Source organism: Neofelis nebulosa, chromosome 10 (assembly GCF_028018385.1).
Source record: "Neofelis nebulosa isolate mNeoNeb1 chromosome 10, mNeoNeb1.pri, whole genome shotgun sequence".
NCBI lineage: Eukaryota > Metazoa > Chordata > Mammalia > Carnivora > Felidae > Neofelis > Neofelis nebulosa.
In genome coordinates, this window is record NC_080791.1 from 66,643,586 (window position 1) to 66,668,925 (window position 25,340).

General features: G+C 36.4%; 1 protein-coding gene across 4 annotated transcripts in view; it reads right to left on the reverse strand.

Annotated features, from left to right (window-relative positions):
• Positions 1–25,340, reverse strand: part of SBF2 (SET binding factor 2) — a 484,561-nt gene that overhangs the window by 258,631 nt on the left and 200,590 nt on the right. For all 4 annotated transcript variants that reach the window (XM_058688209.1, XM_058688205.1, XM_058688206.1 and 1 more), the window contains exon 3: positions 11,972–12,109. In XM_058688209.1, coding sequence (XP_058544192.1) covers positions 11,972–12,109 — 138 coding nt within the window. The remainder of the gene's footprint in view (positions 1–11,971; positions 12,110–25,340) is intronic.

Consider the following 25,340-nt stretch of genomic DNA (forward strand, 5'->3'; position numbering starts at 1 on the left):
GAGCCTACTTGGGATTCTCTCACTCATTCTCTCTCTCTCTCTCTCTCTCTCTCTCTCTCTCTCTCTCTCTCCCTCCCTCCCTCCCTCCCTCCCTCTCTCTCTTTCTCTCCCCTGCTCACTCTCACCCTCTCTCTCTCAAAATAAATAAACTTTAAAAAAGTAGTATACAGTGTGTTTGTGTGTGTGTGTGTGTGCGTATTTTGTGTTAAATACGTTTATATTTTGATATGGAGGAGAAAAGGCCTGGAAGGTTATATACCAAAAGACTAGCATTTGTCTTAGCATTTGTCTCTGGGTCGTGGGATTACGGTTTTCACATACCATATAAACATATGTGCATATCCAGAGAAAAATAATTTGCTAAAATGTTTACTCTTGCATTATCTTTATAACAAAAAGTTTAAAGTTTTAAAAAGTAAATAGTAATGTATCTGTATGTGTTTATTTATTAAACACTTACTAAGTGGCTGGACACATAGCATGTGTCACAGAAGGATAAGGTGCAGTTCTTTGTGTCAGGAAATTTATAATCTAGCTTAAGTGCTAAAACCAACACAGGTGAAATAACAGTAATAAGTGCAAAACAATACTGTAACATTTTGAAGTTCATATTTACAGTGTTGAGAAACTCTGAGAAGGGAAATCAGTGAGGTCCACAATAGTGAGCTGGAACTTAATAAATAGGACAGTCAGAGGGAAAGGGAAAGGGAAAAGAAGAAATCCAACAAAGAGACAAGTCAAAGCATCCAAAGAAAACGCCTTAGAAAAAGGCAGTATACTGGGGTGCCTGGGCAGCTCAGTCGATTAAGCGTCTGACTTCGGCTCAGGTCATGATCTCTCAGTTTGTGAGTTCAAGCTCCGTGTCGGGCTCTGTGCTGACAGCTCAGAGCCTGGAGCTTGCTTCAGATTCTGTGTCTGCCCCTCCCATGCTCATGCTTTCTCTCTCTCAATAATAAATAAATGTTAAAAAAAAAAAAAGGCAGTATACTATGTACATACCAGCTTGAATTGTAGTATTTATCTATCCTGCCTATTTCATTTTCCTAATTTTAGTTCTTATATAACCTTTAAAAATATGAGCTAACCACTAAATTTTTAAGCTAGGCATACTTAACTAAAATTCATTTCCTATGTTCACACTATTAGTTGGTAACATAATTTATAATATACTTTTTAATATAAGAAACATGAGAATGATAATTTATTGAAGTTTTACTTTTTGGCATCTTTTATTTCAGTAATTCTTATTGCATATCTTCTTTAAAACACCTTTTACCCTCCAGTTAATATACAGTGAATAAATCACAGTTAATAAATTAATCATCATAAACTGAAGAATATGGTCGCTGGCACTGAAATATGTTCATCTTTTATCCCCAAGACATAATTAACTCAAATCAACTGTTAGAGAGTACTCAAGAATTCTCTGGTGTATCTTATAAAATGACTAAGAACATCTAGGACTGACTTAAAACATCAACATTATGAGAAATACTATTACGGTAAACCTTATCTCTGAAGAAAATGAAATAATGAGTACAAACTTCTGTATGAAGTGGGGAAACTACAGATAAGCTTCTTGTTTGTTTCCTTTCTAATAGGTTAACCAACTCAAAATTACGTTCTCATAAACTCAAGAAAATTATTTTGTGAACCACCAAAGTCAAGGGTTCCTTTCAAAGTCCTTTCCCACTATGTGAAAATGGACGAAAAAGATTAGAAATGATAAAATATCATTTTTAAATGAAAAATTATATTAATATTATTTGGTGAGTTATATGATCATAGAAATTAAGCTTACAATCTCATAGGTTAAATAAAATGTACTTCCCTGGAATCCCTAATTTAGAAGTTTATATGCTGAGCACAAAGACTCAAGATTTCAGCTTTATTTTCTCAAAGAACACATGTTGAAACCTTAATGATCATGTAACATGGCATACTGAAACATTCCATAAAGATATAGGACATATGGTTATATTCAACATAGTGGTCTAAAAAGTATGCCTTATTCAGATGACTAAGAATAGTATCCTGTGGATAATTTGGGTAGAAACTTTGTATCTACTATGAGAAAAATTAAAATGTATCTTTAAAATCAGATGTGCCTGGAGCGCTTGGGTGGCTTAGTCAGTTAAGCATCTGACTTCGGCTCAGGTCATGATCTCACAGTTCATCGGTTCAAGCCCTGCATCAGGCTCTGTGCTGACAGCTCATAGCCTGAAGCCTGCTTCAGATTCTGTGTCTCCCTCTCTTTCTGCCTCTCCCCCACTTGCACTCTGTCTCTCAAAAATAAATAAACATTTAAAAAAATTTAATATAAAAATAAAATAAAATCAGATGTAGTTATTAATATGATAGAATAATAAAAACACTATAGTACTAGAAGGTATCTACTTTATTTTACAAACAAGCAATCTCATGCCCAGAGACATGAAATTACTTGCCAGGATCATACAGCTCATTAAAGGTATAATGAGAATTAATAAGTCAAGTCTTATAATTCTTGGGCTAGTTTTCTCTTTCCAATGTCTTGTACTCATACACAACTTTTAAAAGAAATAGGTGCTAGTTTAAAGAAACTGTTTAGAACAGATGACATACAAAAAGTTAAACTGTAAATCTGGAAAGACGTTCACACTATTTTCCATTAAGTATATTTGCATGTAATAATCCTTATGTTAAACTGAAATAGCAATAACAGTTCTTGCTGCAGCCTTTCCTAGTGTAAAACTGTCAAAATTTAAGAAAAGGGATTTAATGTTGAAGGACTTTAGGAGCCTGTTCTCAAAAGCTTCTCCTGTTGTTTTAATGTCTCATACTATTTTAAGCATATAATACCAATCAATCATACCTAATTAAGTGAAATGTTTTCCCTACAGAATGTATCTGTGATGGATGTCAAGGAGACTGTTAAGATTCAGCATTCTGTCCATTAAGCAGTTCTCATTTTAAAAGGGGGAGAGGATGGAGATAGGACCCTTTCACAAAAGGCATAATCTCCACCATTCCTATTATATCAAGAATCCTATGTGGATAATTGCATATGCTGCAAATTATCAAACAAACATTAGAAACTCAGGATGTATGTCCCTCAATTTTGATCATTGTCTGAATTGTTACTTACGCTACTTTTCACTAGACTCTCTTTGTTGAATGAGGTCTGAGGATTAGTCTCTAGAATACTATCAAATATAATGTTGACTGTATTACTAGCAAACCCACTTCTCACTTTTCTCTATTTGTAATTTCTAATTCAGTGAGATAGATAATCACGGACAAAACCCTCCTTGGCGGAATCAAGATTATTCCAAAGAGATATTCATCACAGTGTTATTCATGATATTGACAAAAGGGGAACTAAATGCCTATTAGGAGATGGATCAAGTATACTACATCCATATGGTCAATTAATGTGTAGACATTAATTAGATCTACATAGAGTTTTAGTTTTAAAAAACCCTTAATATTGAAACAAAATATATCAAACTATAATTTTTTTTCTGTTGTCTTACTTTTCTCCCAATAAGTTCTAAATTTTCTACAATAAGCACAATTTAGTAGCTTGATAACCAGGAAAGGGAAAAGAGAAAAAAAGAAAAAAATGACTAGTCTATTCTTCAGATAAATCTATTGAACGTTTTATGTGATTTCCCCCACTGCTCCAAGTTTTGCCAACAAGAGATCAGTTTAGAAATCCATTTTTATTACTTCATTTTTCCAAATAAATTACTCAATCATTTGGAATTGTATTTTACTACGAGCATTTCAATTTATTTTTTTCTCACAAAGTTCAATAACTATTTAAATAACACTTGTTAAAATGTACAAACTCCATTCATTTGTAATGAATGTTTCCATAGTCATATATTGATAATAAATAATAAGACCAGTTCTGGTCTTATTCTTGACAATTCTTCTTGAACCAATAACACACTGATATAATTTTTGCAGCCTTGTAATAGATGCTTTAGTATTTGATATTGGTATTTGGTCTTTGGAGACAGACAGATTCAAGCTTTTTGACTTAGTACTTTAATGTCCCTGGGTAAGTCTTTTAGCCTCATCCATAAAATTGGAACGTTAAAACTTACCAAGTGCTGTTCTTGTAAGAATAATATAAACTACATGTGAATTAAATAAAATGGAATAAAAGTGCTATAAAACTTTTAGCATAGTTCCTGGAACATGATAAGCCCTTCAATGTATCATAAACACTATAATCTTTTTTCCTATCCATTTTCATATCCAAGCTTTTTGCCTGGACTGCTCCATTTCCTTTACTCTAAGCTTTCCTTAGCTCTTGTTTTCTGAAAGGCCACTGAATCCTTGAAACTCGGTAAGACTTATTTCCACTGCCCTGTCTTTAATTATTAAGTCTATCATTGAATCAGTGCTTAACATAGGTACTTTGGAGTATCTTTATATTTAAATTTTGGTTTTGCCTCACACTAGATTGTTAAGCCAATTGAGATGAAGAAACAAATCCTATTCCTTCTATGTACTCCTTCTTTATTCCTCATCTTACTTCTCCAGTGTACCCTCAATCATTCCCCCTCCCTTTCTTTGATGACAATTTATTTGCTGACATACCAAATGTCTTTACTGTAAACTGCATCATTATTATTGGTTCATAAACACATTTTTCAACACACTAAAAATACTTTAAAATGATACAACTAAATAAAAAATTTAGACAGGTCTATCATTTTTTAGAGAAGTAATATAAAGCAACCTTACATCTGTTGTATTTTACTAATCCCTGAAAAAAATCTACAATTATATTTAGTCAAATAATTTTGGGAACCCATTTTCAAAAGTTTAATGAAAAGGTTTTGCTTGTGATTACTGATAGTATTACTGTATCTTGGAAAGATAAGAGCCAACATTTTTAAAGTTGCACAATTATACTTTGGATGATGTGTCCCTAAGTTCCTCCTCTTCAGGTTTCCAAATAATGTGTCATAGTATATTTGGTCTGAAGTAATTCAGACCAAATGAGAATTAAAAAGATCTATTTTTGAACTGATGATATGATCCAGTAACAGAAGAAAAACACATTTTTAAAAAAGAACATAGTTAACTTCACACAAAAAATGGGAAAAACATTAATGATGACCTAAAAGTAACATCATCTGAGTTTTAATATTATTTTTAAAAATCCTACCTCATTGTCCGTGCCGTTTTTTTAGACCAATTCCAAAAAACATTAACTTTCTTTGGTGAGCACAGAAAAGCTGTCATACAATTCTGGCTAATACCTAACTACCTAAGTGTAATTCTATAGGAGCCAGTACTCTTACAACTTATTTTCATTTTCAGAATCTTGGGAAAACTCGTAAGAAGCAGAATCTAACCTTCTGTAAGTTGATTATAAAACTAAATAAATTATAATATTTCGTTCACTTAAAATGGAAAATGAAAAAATATCTGAACTTAAAAAGAAAAAAAACTTTTTAAACACTGATTCCAAATACATAAGAACCTACATCTTGATTTTTAATGTTATTCTCTACTCAAATTAGCCAGGGATCCTTGGGAAAATGGCTGATTTCAAGGTCAAGGGCAGGGAAGAATATGATGAGCCTGGATCAGCTTGTTATGATAAAAAGTTAAAAAAAAATGCCTTAAAAAATGCTGGGGCCTTATCAAAAGAATACAGGAACCAACCTGAAGGGTACAAATCTATGACAATTTGTGCAATAAGACAATGAAAACCATTAATTAAATAGTATTGAAGGAAAAAGAAAGTGGAGTAAGTGAGTCTCTAGCTCAGATAGGCAAGACAAAAAAGCTCTTGTTCAGTGCAAAATGCCAACTACCAACTGGTAAAGGTAGAGGGTGTGTGGGGTAAGAAATAATCATTTTGCAGCCATCAAAATAAAAATTGGAACAGGCAAGAATTATCACTAATGCTAAATCTAGGGGTGGGCATGATTAATGAGTAATAGAATATTTGCATAGTCTCAAAGTATCTTCCCACAGATGGCATTTTAGTTGCAAGACAAAAGACAACAACTAGACAATGGAAATATCTGACAATCACCTGACCAAGTTACCAAAATTAACATGGACACCAATGGAAACCAATATAAGGAACACACAGTATTTCAATTGTTGGCAGTAATCCAACTGCTGATGTATAACCTGAATCTAAAGATGAGAGACATCAGAAAAAACACACAATAATGGACAGCCAATTAAAAGAGGCCATGGGACCTGCACTATTCAAAAATGTCAATGTCATAAGGCAAAGAAAGGGTGATCAACTATTCCAGATAAAAAGAAACAAAGAGAAATGATAATTAAAAGCTGTATGTGATTGTGAACTGCATCCTATACTGGAGGGCAAAAAAGGTAGATCCGTAAAGAACATAAGCAAATATTATATTTACTTAGCTGCTCTGATGTTGGGTATATAAATATTTACAATTGTTATATCCTCTTGATGAGTTGACTACTTTATCATTATATAATGACCTTCTTTGTCTATTATGAGAGTTTTTAGATTAAAGTCTATTTTGTCTGACAAGTATAGCTACTGTAGCTTTCCTTTGGTTTCCATTTGCAGGAGATATTTTCTTCTACCCCTTCACTTTCAGTCTGTGTCTATCCTTAAAGCTAAAGTCTCTGGTGGGTGGCATTTAGTTGGGTCTTATTTTTTAAATCCTTTTAGCCACTCTAAGTCTCTGGATTGGAGAATTTAATCTGTCTACATTTAAAGTAATTAGTGATCAGTTTAGGGGCGCCTGGGTGGCTCAGTCGGTTAAGAGTCCGACTTCGGCTTGGGTCATGATCTCACGGTCTGTGAGTTCGAGCCCCGCGTCGGGCTCTGTGCTGACAGCTCAGAGCCTGGAGCCTGTTTCAGATTCTGTGTCTCCCTCTCTCTGACCCTCCCCCGTTCATGCTCTGTCTTTCTCTGTCTCAAAAATAAATAAAAACGTTAAAAAAAAAAATTAAAAAAAAATTAGTGATCAGTTTATATTTACTAATGCCATTTTGTTCCTTATTTTATGGATATTTTATAATATCTTCCTCTCTTACTCTCTTCCTTTGTGATTTGATGTTTTCTGTAGTGGTATGCTTAGATTCCTTTATCTTCATTTTTAGTGTATCTACTATAGGTTTTTGCTTGTGGTTACCATGAGGTTTACATAAAACAATTTATAACAGTCTATTTTAAGTTGATAACAGTTTACATTAGAATATATTCTATGCTCTACATTTTACATCTCCCTCACCTAATCTAGGTTTTTGATGTCATAATTTATATCTTTTTGATCGTGTGTATTCATTAACAAATTTTTGTAGTTACAGTTATTTTTACTACTTTTGTCTTTTGGTCCCTTCATACTAAGCTTTATAAGTGATTAACCCACCATCTTTTACAACATTAGATATTTTTTACAAGTAAGATTTATACTTTAATATGTTTTCCTGTTACTAATTAGTACCCTTTCATTTAGGCTTAAATAACTCTTTTTAACATTTCTTATAAAGCCAGTCTAGTGGTGATGAACTCCTTTAGCTTTTGCTTGTATGGAAAACTGTTTATTTCTCTTTCAATTCTGAAGGACATTTTTGTCAGGTGGAATATGTTAGATTGACTGTATCTTGACACTCCCTAGTATCCCACAAAGTTTCTGCTGAGAAATCTGCTCATAAGTATGGGGGTTCCCTTTTATGAACAAGTTGCTTTTCTCTTGTCCTCACCTCTTGACACTTCAATTATAATGTATCTTGGTGCTAGTCTCTTTGAGTTCATCTTTATTAGAACTCTATGGGCTTTAAGGATCTGTGTGTCTGTTTCCTTCCCTATGTTAGGAAAGGTTTTAGCCATTACTTCTTCAAATAAGTTTTCTTCCTCTTTCTCTCTCTCTTCTCCTTCTGGAATACCTAAATCACGAACATCGGCCTACTTAATGTGTCATTTAAATCCTTAAAGTTGGGGCGCCTGGGTGGCGCAGTCGGTTAAGCGTCCGACTTCAGCCAGGTCACGATCTCGCGGTCCGTGAGTTCGAGCCCCGCGTCAGGCTCTGGGCTGATGGCTCGGAGCCTGGAGCCTGTTTCCGATTCTGTGTCTCCCTCTCTCTCTGCCCCTCCCCCGTTCATGCTCTGTCTCTCTCTGTCCCAAAAATAAATAAAAAACATTAAAAAAAAAAAAATTTAAATCCTTAAAGCTATGTTTACTCTTTTTCATTCTTTTTTCATTTTTGCTTTTTTGATTGGGTGATTTCCACTGCCCTGGCCTCAAGTTCACTGATCCCTTTTTCTCCTTCATCTAGTCTGCTGTTAAATCCCATTATGGTACATTTCAATGCAGTTATTATATGCTTCAGCTCTGACTTTTATTGGTTCTTTCTTAAGTTTTGTTTAAAATTCTACCCTTGTTCATTCATTCTTCTCCTGAGCTAAGTGAGCATCTTTTATGATCATTATTTTGAACTCTTGATCAGATAAGTCTCTTATCTCCATTTCTCCTTTTTCTGAGTTTTATCTTGTTCTTTAGTTTGGAACATATTCTTCTGTCTCTCCACTTTCTTGACTCTCTTTGTTAGTTTCTAGGTATTCAATTAAACAGCCACCTCTCCTAGTCTTGAAGAAGTGGCCTCTTGTAGGAGGATGAATCTTATCATTTAATCTTGCCGTAGTTCTTGGCTGTCTCTCAAATCTTTGTAATTGTCCACAAACAGCCTACCTTATTCTTAGTGCTTCCTGTAGTTGAGGGTGTGCCAAGACCTTTCATTGTCCCAAAGAGAAGGATCTCAGCAACTAGATTCAGACTGACTGAAGGCCAGACTCTCAGGAAGCAACCTTAATGTATGCAAATATACCTCTTTCACTGAAAGACTTGGAGATGGGTGTTTCTCTCTGCTCCTTCTCACTGACTCCTGGGTGGAGATGGCCAGTTAAGAACTTTCTTTCTTTGCTACAGTCCTGTAGGAGTTGACAGCTTTAAGCTCTGCTGACCACCAGAGCCAGGAGATTAAAAGGGTGCATTCCTTGGGCAACAACTGCAAATCTGAAGTGCCAGATATGTGCATAAGTTCTTTCCAGAGAGAAACTGGTAAAGTAAAGTGGGCCAGAGAGACAACACAGAGATGGTACCTGCTAGCTTCCTTGTCTCCAGTACGGCCCCCAGAAATATGCTAAATTAGAGACCTGACCCTAAGGCAGCTTTTAAAGTATGCAAACAGGACTCTTTCAAGGAAAGACCAAGAGGTGGGCATTTCTCCCTGTTCTTTCCATGATGAGTTGTAGGGGCACAGACACAGTGAATTCTTATGAACCTGTTAAGAACTCTTTCTTTGTTTGCTATAGTTGATGGGTCTCAGGGACATAAGACCCATTATTTTTCAAAGTTAGGTGTTTTGGGTGTCCATCCCTCAGTGCAAGTCTTTAAAGTTGAGGCTAGATATTGGGTCCAAATCCTTTATGACTCAGGAAAATGCTAGTAGTTGTAAATTCCTTCCCAATCTCATGTTGCTATGCCAGGGGTAGGGTTTATGGTGAGAGTTTGTCTCAGATTTTCCTACTTATTTCAGTGTGGGTATTTTCTTGTTTGTAAAATGTGAGTTGCTAAACTCATTTCTAGATTTCTTTCAGAGGGAATCACTCCATGTAGCTGTAGATTTGGTGTGTCTGCGGGAGGAACTGATTTCAGGACCTTGCTATGTCACCATAGACAGTGCAGGACCCCCCTACACTGTCTTAATGTATTACTTTTCTGTCAGTTATTTTGGGGCAAGAAGGGTTCGTAATGAAGGAGCAAGGAGGAAGACTTAAATAATCAGTTTCATTGGACAATTCTAGGGAGTTGTAAAGAGGTACTGTCAAGAATACGGAAATAAAAGAAAATACTGCTACTGCATTTTCAGAACCAACTTAAATTCCGAAGATAAACATAAAAATGAAAGGTCACCTAAAAGACATAGGTAGGCTCTTGGCTGGAGAATACTTTTAAACTGAAATGATCAAAAATGGGAATTTGATTAGTTATCTGTCGGCAACATCCACTCAAACACTATCCAAAACAGAAATGGCTATTGTCATCAACTTCTAAGATTTCTGTCCCCATTGACAACATAGAAACAATGGGCTAATTTCAAATAGAAACAATGGGTTATGTTAGTCTAGCAAGCATTAAATATTTGACATGGGGTGCCCAGGTGGCTCAGTCGATAAGCGTCCTACTTCAGCTCAGGATATGATCTCATGGTTTGTGAGTTCGAGCCCCGCATCGGGCTCTGTGCTGACAGCTCAGAGTCTGGAGCCTGCTTCAGATTCTGTGTCTCCCTCTTTTTCTGCTCCTTCCCTGCTCACACTCTGTCTCTCTCTCAAAAATAAATAAACATTAAAAAAAATTTTTTTTAAATATTTAGCATAAAGTATTCCTTAGTTTGATTCCACGCCAAAATGCTTCAGATTTTGATATGGCTTCCCACAATGATCTGACAACAAAGAAAGAATGTATTGATAATATGTGGTGCATATTTTGTTCTATGTAATCTTTTAATTTATCACTGTAACTTAATAAACTTGCAAGCTGGTTTTAATACATCAGTCTAATGAATGTGGATAATGTGACTCTGTGTCAGGAAAGGTGATTTATCTCCTCTTGTACTGCAAAATCAGATTTCTGCATCTAGAAAAGTCAGATATTAGGGTTTAATTAAAGTAACCCAAACGACAAATGCTCTTTTGTGAGGCCATTTTAGAAAAGCCAGTCCTTTTCCATGGCAGTGATACTCATTCACCTGCATGTAGCAGAAAGTACTGCAGATAATGCTCACTGGCTCAGTCAATATCCTCTGAACCCTTTTATAGTTTCCTTCTTGTACTATAGAGCTTTGAAATCAAAATAAACAAACACATAACAACAACAAAGAGTTTTTCTGATTCCTTTGCAGGGGGGTGGGATCTGTATGCAACTTGACGTCCACAAGGAAACAACACATATGAGAATTAAAGCAGAAGTCACCGGTGTAAGATCGTGAAACAAGTTGTACATGACATTAGATTTTTAGGGTAACATATAAAGGTTATATTGTCTAGTACCCAACATTGTAAGTGACAAGTGGTCAATGGGAGAAAAAGTATCTACTAAAATAGACTCAAACCAGGCAATTCCTAGTATCCAAAGTTGGTTCCCTGTTTATTCCTCACCCATGAAATTACATAACCTCTGCAATTCATTGTCATAAATCCTTTTATGCATAGAGAAAGTAGATCCAGTTGTCTGAAACTAAGAACCCCAACAAATACTCTTTGAGAAACCTAGTATTTCTTGTTTCAATGGTCTAGCCTATGAATTTCAGTCATGTTGATACTCCCGCCATTAACAATAATGAGTTGACATTTACTTGGGTGTTTAAAAAATAATATCAAGCATTGTGATAGGTGATTTATGAACATTATGATTAAATGCTTTACATTCTGTGAAAGATTGCTCAGGAAAAGGAGAGAAAAAAATCACACCTTCTACATGAGGGGATATAAATCTTCTTAATATACCAATTAATGAATATGCTATTATTAGAAATATTCAGATTCTGATCAATATTTTAAAAGAAAACAATTAAGGGGAGCCTGGGTGGCTCAGTCAGTTAAGCATCTGACATCAGCTCAGGTCATATCTCACAGTTCGTGAGTTCAAGCCCTGCATAGGGCTCTGTGCTGACAGCTCAGAGCCTAGAGCCTGCTTCAGATCCTGTGTCTCCCTCTCTTTGCCCCTCCCATGCTCACACTCTGTGTCTCTGTCTTTCAAAAATAAACATTTAAAAAAATGATTAAAAAAATAAAAGAAAACAAAGTATACTTTCTTTCTCTCTTCTCCAACAGTTTAGTACCTCAGTCTTTTTAAAGTAGCCCAAAGAACTTAAACTCACAGTTTAACAAAAACAAATATGGCATTAAAAAAAATATTCTTAAATGTTGTTCCTTTGTAGTTTGCCTAGAAGAGTGGTTGTACCTGTAGATTGATTTCTGCCTCATAGAAGGTTAGGCATGAGCAGTAATGTCGATCTGAGTCAATATCTGTCAGGACCACCACAAAAAATGTTGGCTGCTTCCTCTCTCTGGACAGCTGCCACCCACCAGGTTGACAAAACTAAAGGGAATAGAAAAAAATTGTCACATTTTAAAAGCATAATGAAAATTTATTATTTATAAATCTTTCTGAAATGTTACATATCACCCCATTGTAAAAAAGTTTCCAGCTAATGTGATATGTTATCTCAGCCACTATATTTTTAAAAGTAGATTTATAACGTAGAACACTTTATCTAATGTACATATGCATTTTATGAGGACAGCCTAGATTTTCCACAGATGCCCCTCATTCTGAGACATAGATTAGCATATGTAGGAACAAATCACATAAATGAAAAACTTTCCCACTTCAGAACAAATCATGAAATGAGTTGAAGATAAAGAGCTAAGTATCTATTGCTGGTAGGAAACAGAATTATTTCAAAATTCCTTCATCAATCTAAGAGTTTTCAATTCAATTCAATGAAAAAGATATCTTATTCATCAAGATAAGCCACATTATAGGCTATATATTTACATGTATTTAAAAGAATAGAAATCATACAATGTATGCTCTTAGACCACAACAGAACTGAACTCGTAACAGAAAGATAGCTGAAAAATTCCCCCAAAATTTGAAGATTAAACAACACACTTCTAAATAACACACGGGTCAAAGACAAAATCTCAAAAGAAATTAAAAAATATTTTTAAATCAATGAAAATGAAAATACATCTTATCAACATTTTTCGAGATTCAGCAAAAGCAGTGCTTAGAGGAAAATTTATAGCATTGTATGTATATATTACAAAAGAAGAAAGATCTAAAATCAATAATCTAAGCTTCTATCTTAGGAAACTATAAAAAGAAGAGCAAATTAAATTCAAAGTAAGCAGGTGAAAAGAAATAATAGATTAGAGTAGAAATCAATTAAATTGAAAACAAAATTCAATAGAGAAAATCAACAAAACATAGCTGGTTTTTTGAAAAAAAAATCATTAAAATCAACAACCCTCTAGCCAGCTAACTAAGAAAAAAAAAGTTACAAATTACTAACATCGGAAATTAAAGAGGCAACAGTACTACAGATCCCATGGACATTAAAAGATAATAAAGAAAGGTCTGGGGGAAGATGGCAGTGTAGGACGACGCTGGTCTCACCGTGTCCTGCTGATCACTTAGATTCCACTCATATCTGCCTAAATAACCTAGAAAACCACCAGAAGATTAGCAGAATGGATTCTCTGGAGCCAAGAGTAGACAAGAAGCCCATGGAAGAGGGCAGGAAGGGGAGAGAGGCCGTGCGTGCTACACGGACTGGCGGGAGGGAGCTGGGGCAGTGAAGGGGCAGCCCACCCGGCAAGGCAGAGCCCCCGAGTCTGGTTTGCAAAAGTGGAGCAGCCTGTGGAGTGTGTTCTGACAGCCAGAGGGACTTAACATCTGGAATGTTATAAGTCAACAGCTCTGCTCGGAGAGTGGGAGGGCTAGAAGACAATGGGAGGGAGAGGGGTTGAGACCCGGAGGACAGAGCTCAGCTTGGCAGGGAACAAAGGCACTGGCCAGCGTCATCTCCCTCACCCATCCCGCAGCCAAAATCCCAAAGGGAACCACTTCCCCTCATGGAACGTGCTTGCACGGCAAACACCCAATGCTGTGCTTCTGTGGATCCATCCCTCTGACCTCCCGCCTGGTGCCACAGGGCCCCTCCCGAAGCAGGCCACCAAAGGCAAAGCGACCTGAGTCTGCCCCTCCCACCCCTGTGCACCTTGCTGACCCACCCCGGCTAATACGCAGGTTCCCATCAAAGCAGCACCACAAGCCTGGCAGTGTGCAAGTAGCCCGGACAGGGGCCACACCACTCCACAGTGAGTCCTGCCCCTGGGAGAGGGGAAGAGAAGGTACACACCAGTATGACTGTGGCCCCAGTGGTGGGCTGGGGGCAGACATCAGGTCTGACTGTGGCTCCGCCCACCAACGCATGTTACTCTATACAGCACAGGGGAAGAGCCATGCAGTTCCACGCCACTCCAGGGACTATCCAAAATGACGAAACGGAAGAATTCTCCTCAAAAGAAACTCCAGGAAGTAGCAACAGCTAACCAACTAATCAAAAATGATTTAAGCAATATAACAGAAAATGAATTTAAAATAATAGTCATAAAATTAATCGCTGGGCTTGAAAAAAGTATAGAGGACAGCAGAGAATCTATTACTACAGAGATCAAGGGACTAAAAAACAGCCAGGAGGAGCTAAAAAATGCTATAAATGAGCTACAAAATAAAATGGAGGCGACCACCGCTCGGATTGAAGATGCAGAGGAGAGAATAGGTGAATTAGAAGATAAAATTATGGAAAAAGAAGAAGCTGAGAAAAAGAGATAAAAAAATCCAGGAGTATGAGGGGAGAATTAGAGAACTAAGTGATGTGATGAAGTGCAATAATATACGCATAATTGGAATTCCAGGGGAGGAAGAAAGAGGGAAAGGGGTTGAAGGTGTACGAAAAGAAATCATAGCTGAGAACTTCCCTGATCTGGGGAAGGAAAAAGGCATTGAAATCCAAGAGGCACAGAGAACTCCCCTCAGACATAACTTGAATCAATCTTGTGCACGACACATCATAGCGAAACTGGCAAAATAAAAGGATAAAGAGAAAATTCTGAAAGCAGCTAGGGATAAACATGCTCTAACATATAAAGGGAGACTGATAACCCTCGTGATGGATCTCTCTACTGAAACTTGGCAGGCCAGAAAGGAATGACAGGAGATCTTCAATGTGATGAACAGAAAAAAATATGCAGCCGAGAATCCTTTATCCAGCAAGTCTGTCATTTAGAATAGAAGGAGAGATAAAGGTCATCCCAAACAAACAAAAACTGAAGGAATTCGTCACCACTAAACCAGCCCTAAAAGAGATCCTAAGGGGGATCCTGTGAGACAAAGTCCCAGAGACATCGCTACAAGCATGAAACCTACAGACATCACAATAACTCTAAACCCATATCTTTCTATAATAACACTGAATGTAAATGGACTAAATGCGCCAACCAAAAGACATAGGGTATCAGAATGGATAAAAAAACAAGACCCATCTATTTGCTGTCTACAAGAGACTCATTTTAGACCTGAGGACACCTTCAGATTGAAAGTGAGGGAATGGAGAACTATCTATCATGCTACTGGAAGTCAAAAGAGAGCTGGAGTAGCCATACTTATATCAGACAAACTAGACTTTAAATTAAAGGCTGTAACAAGAGATGAAGAAGGGCATTATATAATAATCACAGGGTCTATCCATCAGGAAGAGCTAACAATTATAAAAATGTCTATGCACCAAATACAGGAGCCCCCAAATATATAAAACAATTACTCACAAACATAAGCAACCTTATTGATAAGAATGTGGTAAAGCAGGGGACTTTAATACTCCACTTACAACAATGGATAGATCATCTAGACACACGGTCAATAAAGAAACAAGGGCCCTGAATGATACATTGGATCAGATGGACTTGACAGATATATTTAGAACTCTGCATCCCAAAGCAACAGAATATACTTTCTTCTCGAGTGCACATGGAACATTCTTCAAGACAGATCACATACTGGGTCACAAAATAGCCCTTCATAAGTATACAAGAATTGAGATCACACCATGCATACTTTCAGACCACAATGCTATGAAGCTTGAAATCAACCACAGGAAAAAGTCTGGAAAACCTCCAAAAGCAAGGAGGTTAAAGAACACCCTACTAAAGAATGAATGGGTCAACCAGGCAATTAGAGAAGAAATTTAAAAATATATGGAAACAAACGAAAATGAAAATACAACAATCCAAACGCTTTGGGACGCAGCGAAGGCAGTCCTGAGAGGAAAATACACTGCAATCCAGGCCTATCTCAAGAAACAAGAAAAATCCCAAATACAAAATCTAACAGCACACCTAAAGGAAACAGAAGCAGAACAGCAAAGACAGGCCAAACCCAGCAGAAGATGAGAAATAATAAAGATCAAAGCAGAAATAAACAATATAGAATCTAAAAAAAGTGTAGAGCAGATCACTGAAACCAAGAGTTGGTTTTTTGAAAAAAATAAACAAAATTGATAAACCTCTAGCCAGGCTTCTCAAAAAGAAAAGGGAGATGACCCAAACAGACAAAATCATGAATGAAAATGGAATTATTACAACCAATCCCTCAGAAATACAAGCAATTATCAGGGAATACTATGAAACATTATATGCCAACAAACCGGACAACCCGGAAGAAATGGACAAATTCCTAAACACCCACACACTTCCAAAACTCAAACAGGAAGAAACAGAAAACTTAAACAGACCCATAACCAGCGAAGAAATTGAATCAGTTATCAAAAATCTCCCAACAAATAAGAGTCCAGGGCCAGATGGCTTGCAGGGGAATTCTACCAGACATTTAAAGCAGAAATAATACCTATCCTTCTCAAGCTGTTCCAAAAAATAGAAAGGGAAGGAAAACTTCCAGACTCATTCTATGAAGCCAGCATTACTTTGATTCCTAAACCAGACAGAGACCCAGTATAAAAAGAGAACTACAGGCCAATATCCCTGATGAAGATGGATGCAGAAATTCTCAATAAGATACTAGCAAATCGAATTCAACAGCATATAAAAAGAATTATTCACCATGATCAAGTGGGATTCATTCCTGGGATGCAGGGCTGGTTCAACATTCGCAAATCAATCAATGTGATACATCACATTAATAAAAGAAAAGATAAGAATCATATGATCCTGTCAATCGATGCAGAAAAAGCATTTGACAAAATTCAGCATCCTTTCTTAATAAAAACCCTCGAGAAAGTCGGGATAAAAGGAATATACTTAAACATCATAAAAGCCATTTATGAAAAGCCCACAGCTAACATCATCCTCAATGGGGAAAAACTGAGACCTTTTTCCCTGAGATCAGGAAGACAACAGGGATGTCCACTCTCACCGCTGTTGTTTAGCATAGTGTTGGAAGTTCTAGCATCAGCAATCAGACAACAAAAGGCAATCAAAGGCATCAAAATTGGCACAGATGAAGTCAAGCTTTCACTTTTTCCAGATGACATGATATTATACATGGAAAATCCGATAGACTCCACCAAAAGTCTGCTAGAACTAATACATGAATTCAGCAAAATTGCAGGATACAAAATTAATGTACAGAAATCAGTTGCATTTTTATACACCAATAATGAAGCAACAGAAAGGCAAATAAAGAAACTGATCCCATTCACAACTGCACCAAGAAGCATAAAATACCTAGGAATAAACGTAACCAAAGATGTAAAAGATCTGTCTGCTGAAAACTATAGAAAGCTTATGAAGGAAATTGAAGAAGATATAAAGAAATGGAAAAAGATTCCATACTCATGGGTTGGAAGAATAAATATTGTCAAAATGTCAATACTACCCAAAGCTACCTACATATTCAATGCAATCCCAATCAAAATTGCACCAGCATTCTTCTCGAAGCTAGAACAGGCAGTCCTAAAATTCATATGGAACCACAAAAGGCCCCGAATAGCCAAAGTAATTTTGAAGAAGAAGACCAAAGCCGGAGGCATCACAATCCCACACTTTAGCCTCTACTACAAAGCTGTCATCATCAAGACAGCATGGTATTGGCACAAAAACAGACAAACAGACCAATGGAATAGAACAGAAACCCCAGAACTAGACCCACAAAAATATGGCCAACTAATCTTTGACAAAGCAGGAAAGAATATCCAATGGAAAAAAGACAGTCTCTTTAACAAATGGTGCTGGGAGAACTGGACAGCAACATGCAGAAGGTTGAAACTAGACCACTTTCTCACACCATTCACAAAAACAAACTCAAAATGTATAAAGGACCTGAATGTGAGACAGGAAACCATCAAAACCCTAGAGGAGAAAGCAGGAAAAAAAACCTCTCTGACCTCAGCCGCAGCAATTTCTTCCTTGACACATCCCCAAAGGCAAGGGAATTAAAAGCAAAAATGAACTATTGGGACCTCATGAAGATAAAAAGCTTCTGCACAGCAAAGGAAACAATCAACAAAACTAAAAGGCAACCAACGGAATGGGAAACGATATTTGCAAATGACATATCCAACAAAGGGCTAGTATCCAAAATCTATAAAGAGCTCACCAAACTCCACACCCGAAAAACAAATAATCCAATGAAGAAATGGGCAGAAAACATGAATAGACACTTCTCTAAAGAAGACATCCAGATGGCCAATAGGCACACAAAAAGATGCTCAACGTTGTTCCTCTTCAGGGAAATACAAATCAAAACCACACTCAGATATCACCTCACGCCGGTCAGAGTGGCTAAAATGAACAAATCAGGAGACGATAGATGCTGGAGAGGATGTGGAGAAACGGGAACCCTCTTGCACTATTGGTGGGAATGCAAACTGGTGCAGCCGCTCTGGAAAACAGTGTGCAGGTTCCTCAAAAAGTTGAAAATAGACCTACCCTATGACCCAGCAATAGCACTGCTAGGAATTTACCCAAGGGATTCAGGAGTGCTGATACATAGGGGCACTTGTACCCCAATGTTTATAGCAGCACTCTCAACAATAGCCAAATTATGGAAAGAGCCTAAATGTCCCTCAACTGATGAATGGATAAAAAAATTGTGGTTTATATACACAATGGAGTACTACATGGCAATGAGAAAGAATGAAATATGGCCCTTTGTAGCAACGTGGATGGAACTGGAGAGTGTTATGCTAAGGGAAATAAGTCATACAGAGAAAGACAGATACCATATGTTTCACTCGTATGTGGATCCTGAGAAACTTAATAGAAACCCATGGGGGAGGGGAAGGAAAAAAAAAGAAAAAGAAAGAGAGGTTAGAGTGGGAGAGAGCCAAAGCATAAGAGACTCTTAAAAACTGAGAACAAACTGAGGGTTGATGGGGGGTGGGAGGGAGGGGAGGGTGGGTGATGGGTATTGAGGAGGGCACCTTTTGGGATGAGCACTGGGTGTTGTATGGAAACCAATTTGACAATAAATTTCATATATTAAAAAAATAATAATAATAAATAATTAAAATATTTATTGTTCATCAAGGGCATTTTAAACTGAAACTCGCTTTTTTTTTTTTTTAGAAAAAACTGCAAATGTGCAGCTATGAAGAATACAATGACTACAAGTATAGTTTGGGGCTTGCTGCATTCATTTCTATTAAGGTGCCAGCAGTTTTACCCACCATTACTTTTGCACCATCAATGTAAATGTCAACAAAGTGAAAGAAACCACTAATTATTAGTATTATTATTATGAAAACAGTTTTGACCTCTGGAACTCTATGATTCTGTGTAACACACTTTGAGGGCTGCTGTTCTGGAATATGATATCCTTTTGATGGCCACAAGAAAGCTTAAGACATATGGTCATGGAATTTGGATAGATGGATTGATGAAGAGAAATATACACATAAAGAAAATTACAAGCCAACTTTTCTGTACCAAATTGGTAGAGTAGATGATAAGTTCTAGGGAAATAGATAAGAAGAGATAATTAATTTATTAATTATTATTTTTAAAATGTATAAAATGGCTTTGGAACACAGTAGAGGAACTTCACGATTCTTGGGTCTGGAGGGTTCTGGATATCCTGGGAAGTTAAAGAGAAGTCTTCATAGAATAAATGCTATCAAGTACTCAGTAAATATTTGTTGGATTAATTACTATTTTGAAATAAAAATGTAAAGAAAATGTTTTCACTTATTTGCTTATTAGTGTGTTTTTAAGTCTGTCATGCTATTCCTATGACATCTGCTTATGGAAATGAGTCTGGTAGAATTTTTCCTTTGGTAGAGAAGCTCTGAACACGATGACTGTCTCTGTCCAAATGTAAGAAACTATCCAGATCTCTTTTTTTGATGTCTCTTTAGACTCAGTCAGGGAGGCAATGGGGCAATGTAAGGAGAGGCAACATTAAAAAAAGGGGTGGGGGGAGCCTGGGTGGCTCATTCGGTTGAGACTCTGACTTCAGCTCAGGTCATGATCTTGCAGTCTGAGTTCGAGCCCCACATCAGGCTCTGCTGACAGCTTGGAGCTTGGAGCTTGGAGCCTGGAGCCTGCTTCAATTCTGTGTCTCCCCCTTTTTCTGCCCCTCCCTGCTCACACTCTGTCTCTCTCTCTCTCTCTCTCCTCTCTGTCAGAAAAATACCTAAACATTAAAAAAAAAAAAAAAAAAAAGGAGGGGCAGGTTTTGGAAGAAATTGATACAGAGGAGAAAGAAACTGTTGTAGATATGATGACAGAAACAGGTTAGATCCAAGTGGGTTAAATTCACAAGAAGTAATGTTTACTTCACTGAATTATATGGCAAGGGCTATTCTGAGCACATTGCATGTGTTAACTCATGTAGACTTCTCAAGAAAACTAGCAGGTAGGTACTAATAGTCTACCTTTTACAGATGAGGAAACTGAGGCACTGAGAGGTTAAATAAATTGCTCAAGATTACACTTATTAAGCAGAATAACAGAAGGTAATCTGGCACAGAAAGCTGGTATATTGGTGAGCTCATTTCTGTTTTTGTTCCATCTCTTGAATAATACTGCTAATCAACGTATATACTTTTTCAGATTTTTGAAAATGGACTTTAATTTTTAAAGCAGTTTTAGATTCACAGCAAAATTGAGCAGAAGGTACTAAGAATTCCTATATATTCCCTGTTCCCAAAACCAGCCTCTCACACTATCAATATCCCCAACCACCGTGGTGCATTTGTTAAATTGATGAACCTTTATTGATTGACACATCATTATCACCCAAAGTCCACAATGTACATTAGCATTCACTCTTGGTGTTATACATTCTGTAGGTTTTGACAAAAGTATAATAGCATGTATCCACCAATATAGTATTATACAGTATCATATGTATATAGTATTATATAGTATTATAGAATTATACATACATTTTCATGCAGTATTATACAGGCTCAGTGTCCTTAAAATCCTCTGTATTCTGCCTATTCATGTCTACAATGCCTTCAGTTTCAGGTAAACATTAATCTTTTTTGCTGCCTCCATAGTTTTGCATTTATCGGAATGCCATGTAGTTGGAATCATACCATATTGTAGCCCTTTTGGAAAGTGGTCTTTCACTTAGTAATACACATTTAAGGTTCCTACATGCCTTTTCAAGGTTTAATAGTTCATTTCTTTTTAGCACTAAAGAATATTCTATTGTCTTGGATATCCCACAGTTTATTTATCCATTCACCTACTGAAGGACATCTTGGTTGCTTTCAAATTTTGGCAGTTATGAATAAAGCTGCAATAAACATTCATGTGTAAGTTTTTGTGTGAACATATACTTTTAACTCCTTTGGGTAAATACCAAGGAGCACAATTGCTGGATTTTATGCTAAGAATATGCTTAGTTTTGTAAGAAAGTATCATACCATCTTCCAGAGTGGTTGTCCATTTGGCATTCCTACCAGCAATGAATGAGAGTTCTGTTGCTCTACATCCTTGTTAGCATTTGGCATTATTAGTATTTTGGATTTTAACCATTATGATAGATTGGTAGTAATATCTCATTGTTTTTTAATTTGTAATTCTTTAGTGACACAGGACGTTGAATTTCTTTTCATATGTTTTTTTTTTCCTGTGTATCTTTAGTGAGGTATCTGTTCAGATCTTTTGCCTATTTTTTGAGTTGTTCATTTTCTTATTGTTGACTTTTTAAGATTTCTTTGTATATTTTATTTTATTGTTTTGAATTATTTTATTTTTTATTTTAGAGAGGGAGAAAAAAATGTTTTTTTTAATTTTTTAAGTGTTATTTATTACTGAGACAGAGAGAGACAGAGCATGATCAGGGGAGGGGCAGAGACAGAGGGAGACACAGAATCTGAAGCAGGTTCCAGGCTCTGAGCTGTCAGAGCCTGATGTGGGGCTTGAACTCATGAACTGTGAAATCATGACCTGAGCCAAGGTTGGACGCTTAACCAACTGAGACACCCAGGTGCCCAGAAACTAATGTTTCTTTATTTTGAAAGAGAGAGAGAGAGAGAGAGAGAGAGAGAGAGAGAGAGAGAGAGAGACACCTGGGGAGGAGCAGAGAGAGAGAATCCCAAGCAGGCTCCAAAATGTTAGCACAGAACCTGATGCTGGGCTTGAGATCTCACAATGGTGAGACCATGACCTAAGCTGAGACAAAGAGTTGGATGCTTAATCAACTGTGCCACCCCGGTGCTCCTCTAGTTATAATTTCTAATACATAAATGAATAGATAAAAACTACATAAATAAAACTCTTTGGGGATACTCAATAATCTATAAGAGTATAAAGTGTGAGGCCCAAAAGTGTGAAACCTCCTATTATAGTGAAATGGGTATTAACATGTAACTAACCTTGGCTGAAGCTATTTGGATAGCAGAAAAGTATACTCCTTGGTGGAACTAGGTAGTTTTCTCAGGTTACAACAAAACTCAGAGGTGTCTTTCAAAATCTTCTTTCTCATCAAACTTCTTTTCAGAATTAGGTACATCATGTTCTCTTTTTTTTTTTTTAATGTTCATTTTTGAGAGAGAGAGAGAGAGCAAGCTGGGAGGGGCAGAGAGAGAGGGAGGCAGAGGATCCAAAGCAGGCTCTGCACTGACTGCAGACAGCCCGATGTGGGGCTTGAACCCATGATCTGTGAGATCATGACCTGAGCCCAAGTTGGACACTTAATCAGCTGAGCCACCCAGGTGCCCCTAGGTACATCATTTTCTAAAGTGAGTTTCACAGTCAAGAAAGAAATGTCTGACCCTGGGTGATAAAATAATATCAGGATACTGCCTGAATTATCAATTCCACTTGCTCAACAAACAACTCTTCTGACACAAAGTGAATATGTTCTGTGAATTAATAACAAATAGAACCATTATCTTAGAGGTCTGTAATTCATTATCATTAGCTGCTCATTAGGCTTGGTAAATGACATTAAAAGCTATTCACTACAGAATGACTACATATTTTCACAAAACTTAAATGAAATTATAGGTTTCCAGTGAGGATTAAGCATAATCTCTTTATGTTATTTCTAACTCTATCAAATATACTGACTTTTCAATTCAAAGGTACCAGTCATAGAGCACAGTTCACAAATAACTTTCATAAGCAAGCAGGTCTATTACTTAAATGAACAAATATTTGCTGCTTAAAACTAGAAGCAACTCTTAACATACCCACTTTTCTCAAGTACTTTATATAAACACAGAATATAATGAAAATACTATAGAATAACCCAAAATGTCCATAGTACTATTTTGATTAATCTGATCTCTCGAAGGTGAAATATTATAGAAGGTTCTTTGGAGAAAAGTTACCCTTAACATTTCCCAAGACCTTCATCCAAATCTAAAATTTATAGCTCACTGAGACACAGTTTTCTGTGTAAACTTTAATTTAAAAACTTAACTGGTGTCCCTTTAAAACATAAAATCTGTAAGAAAATTTCTTCTTCTAACAGAAGTAATAAATATAAAACATCCAGAAGGAGCATACGAAAGCTTGGGTAATAAGACCTCCTTAGTTGCTTAAATGGCCTCATTGTTTACATTATAAAGGGCATTCTGTTAAATTCTGATAAGAAAAAAAGGTATTAATGATAAAACTTCTGGGAAATTCCAAGGATCAGTTTTCAGATTCAATAAGTACTTCTTCAAAACTAACTTAATGTGACCACAATTAAGATAGTAATGGTAAGTCATGGCAGGCCTGGTCAGATATTTTTTACTAAATTTTGCACAAAGATGCTGTCAAGATAGACACTGGTTATATCTGAGATCTCCTATTTCACATATATAATTACAGCAATAAAGGAATTATTTTATGTTATGCATTTAAAAATATGAGTAGAATAATACTTGATAGGAAATTTTGATGCTGTATTCTTGAACAAAATGAATATACAAATATTCAGAAAATAAGCAAGAGCTCACACAACTGAGTTTATAGAAATGTTTTTTCAAAGGATTTAAAATTTCAAGAATGTTAAAGGTTTTTGGAGGTTTCAATTTTCAAAGGATTTTAAATTCAAAGGAAATTTAACCTCCAGTTAAAATGTCTACTTTCTGGGGCACCTGGGTGGCTCAGTTAGTTAAACTACTTCTGCTCAGGTCATGATCTCACGGTTCGTGAGTTCCAGCCCCGTGTTGGGCTCTGTGCTGACAGCTCAGAGCCTGCAGCCTGCTTTGGATTCTGTGTCTCCCTCCCTCTCTGCCCCACTCCTGTTTGCACTGTCTCTCTCTGTCTCTCAAAAATGAATAAACTTAAAAAAAAAAAATGTCTACTTTCCAAATTCCACTGTATCATAAGATTAAGCAATAACAGAATTTGGGGTATAAGAGATGATCCTGTTATTTAATGAGAAGTATTCCTCATAGGATTTGAATTAAAATATAATAATACTAGCTGGTTCACCTACTTCAAATCTTACTAAAAGTATGCTGAGGAAGTAATAAGCAATGAGGGAGTGGACACAAAAATCTTGAACCTGAGCTCAAGTCACATTTCTGACAGGCATGTGAGAAAATGTTTAGACAGCTGGAAACAGAACAGTCACTAAAAGACAGTAAGCAAAATGATAAGCATTGAACAAACAGGATAAAATCAGGATTTTTCTCTCCCCAGTGTCTTTATTGGCAAACAGAAAAAAAAAAATGCTATCACAGGTGCAAAATCTAAACTGTTTAGAATTGACTGTCATAACCAACTGGCCTATATTTTGCCCTCCTTTTTCAAGTCACTAAGGAAACACATCTATTTAGGGTGATACTATCAATGAAAACACTATGTAAGTTGACAAATAATATTTTCATACATATATGACTGTATTTGCAACAGCTTGTTTTTGACTATATGTTTTGACTATAAACACCTGACCCTCATCATTTCACACAGATCATGCTCATACAAATTTTACAACATACAAGAGACAAAACAGATGAACATAAGGGAAGGGAAGCAAAAATAATATAAAAACAGGGAGGGGAACAAAACATAAGAGACTCTTAAATACAAGAGAACAAACTGAGGGTTGCTGGAGGGGTTATGGGAGGGGGGATGGGGTAAATGGGTAAGGGACATTAAGTAATCTACTCCTAAAATCACTATTGTACCATATGTAACTAACTTGGATGTAAATTTAAAAAATAATTAATTAAAAAAAAGACAATCCAAAACAATTTGCTTTGCTTTAAATGAAGCTTAATTTAAAATAGGTCACTTAAATAGTTTTTAGTAGAAATTTACATTCAGATATTTTATTACTACTACACAAC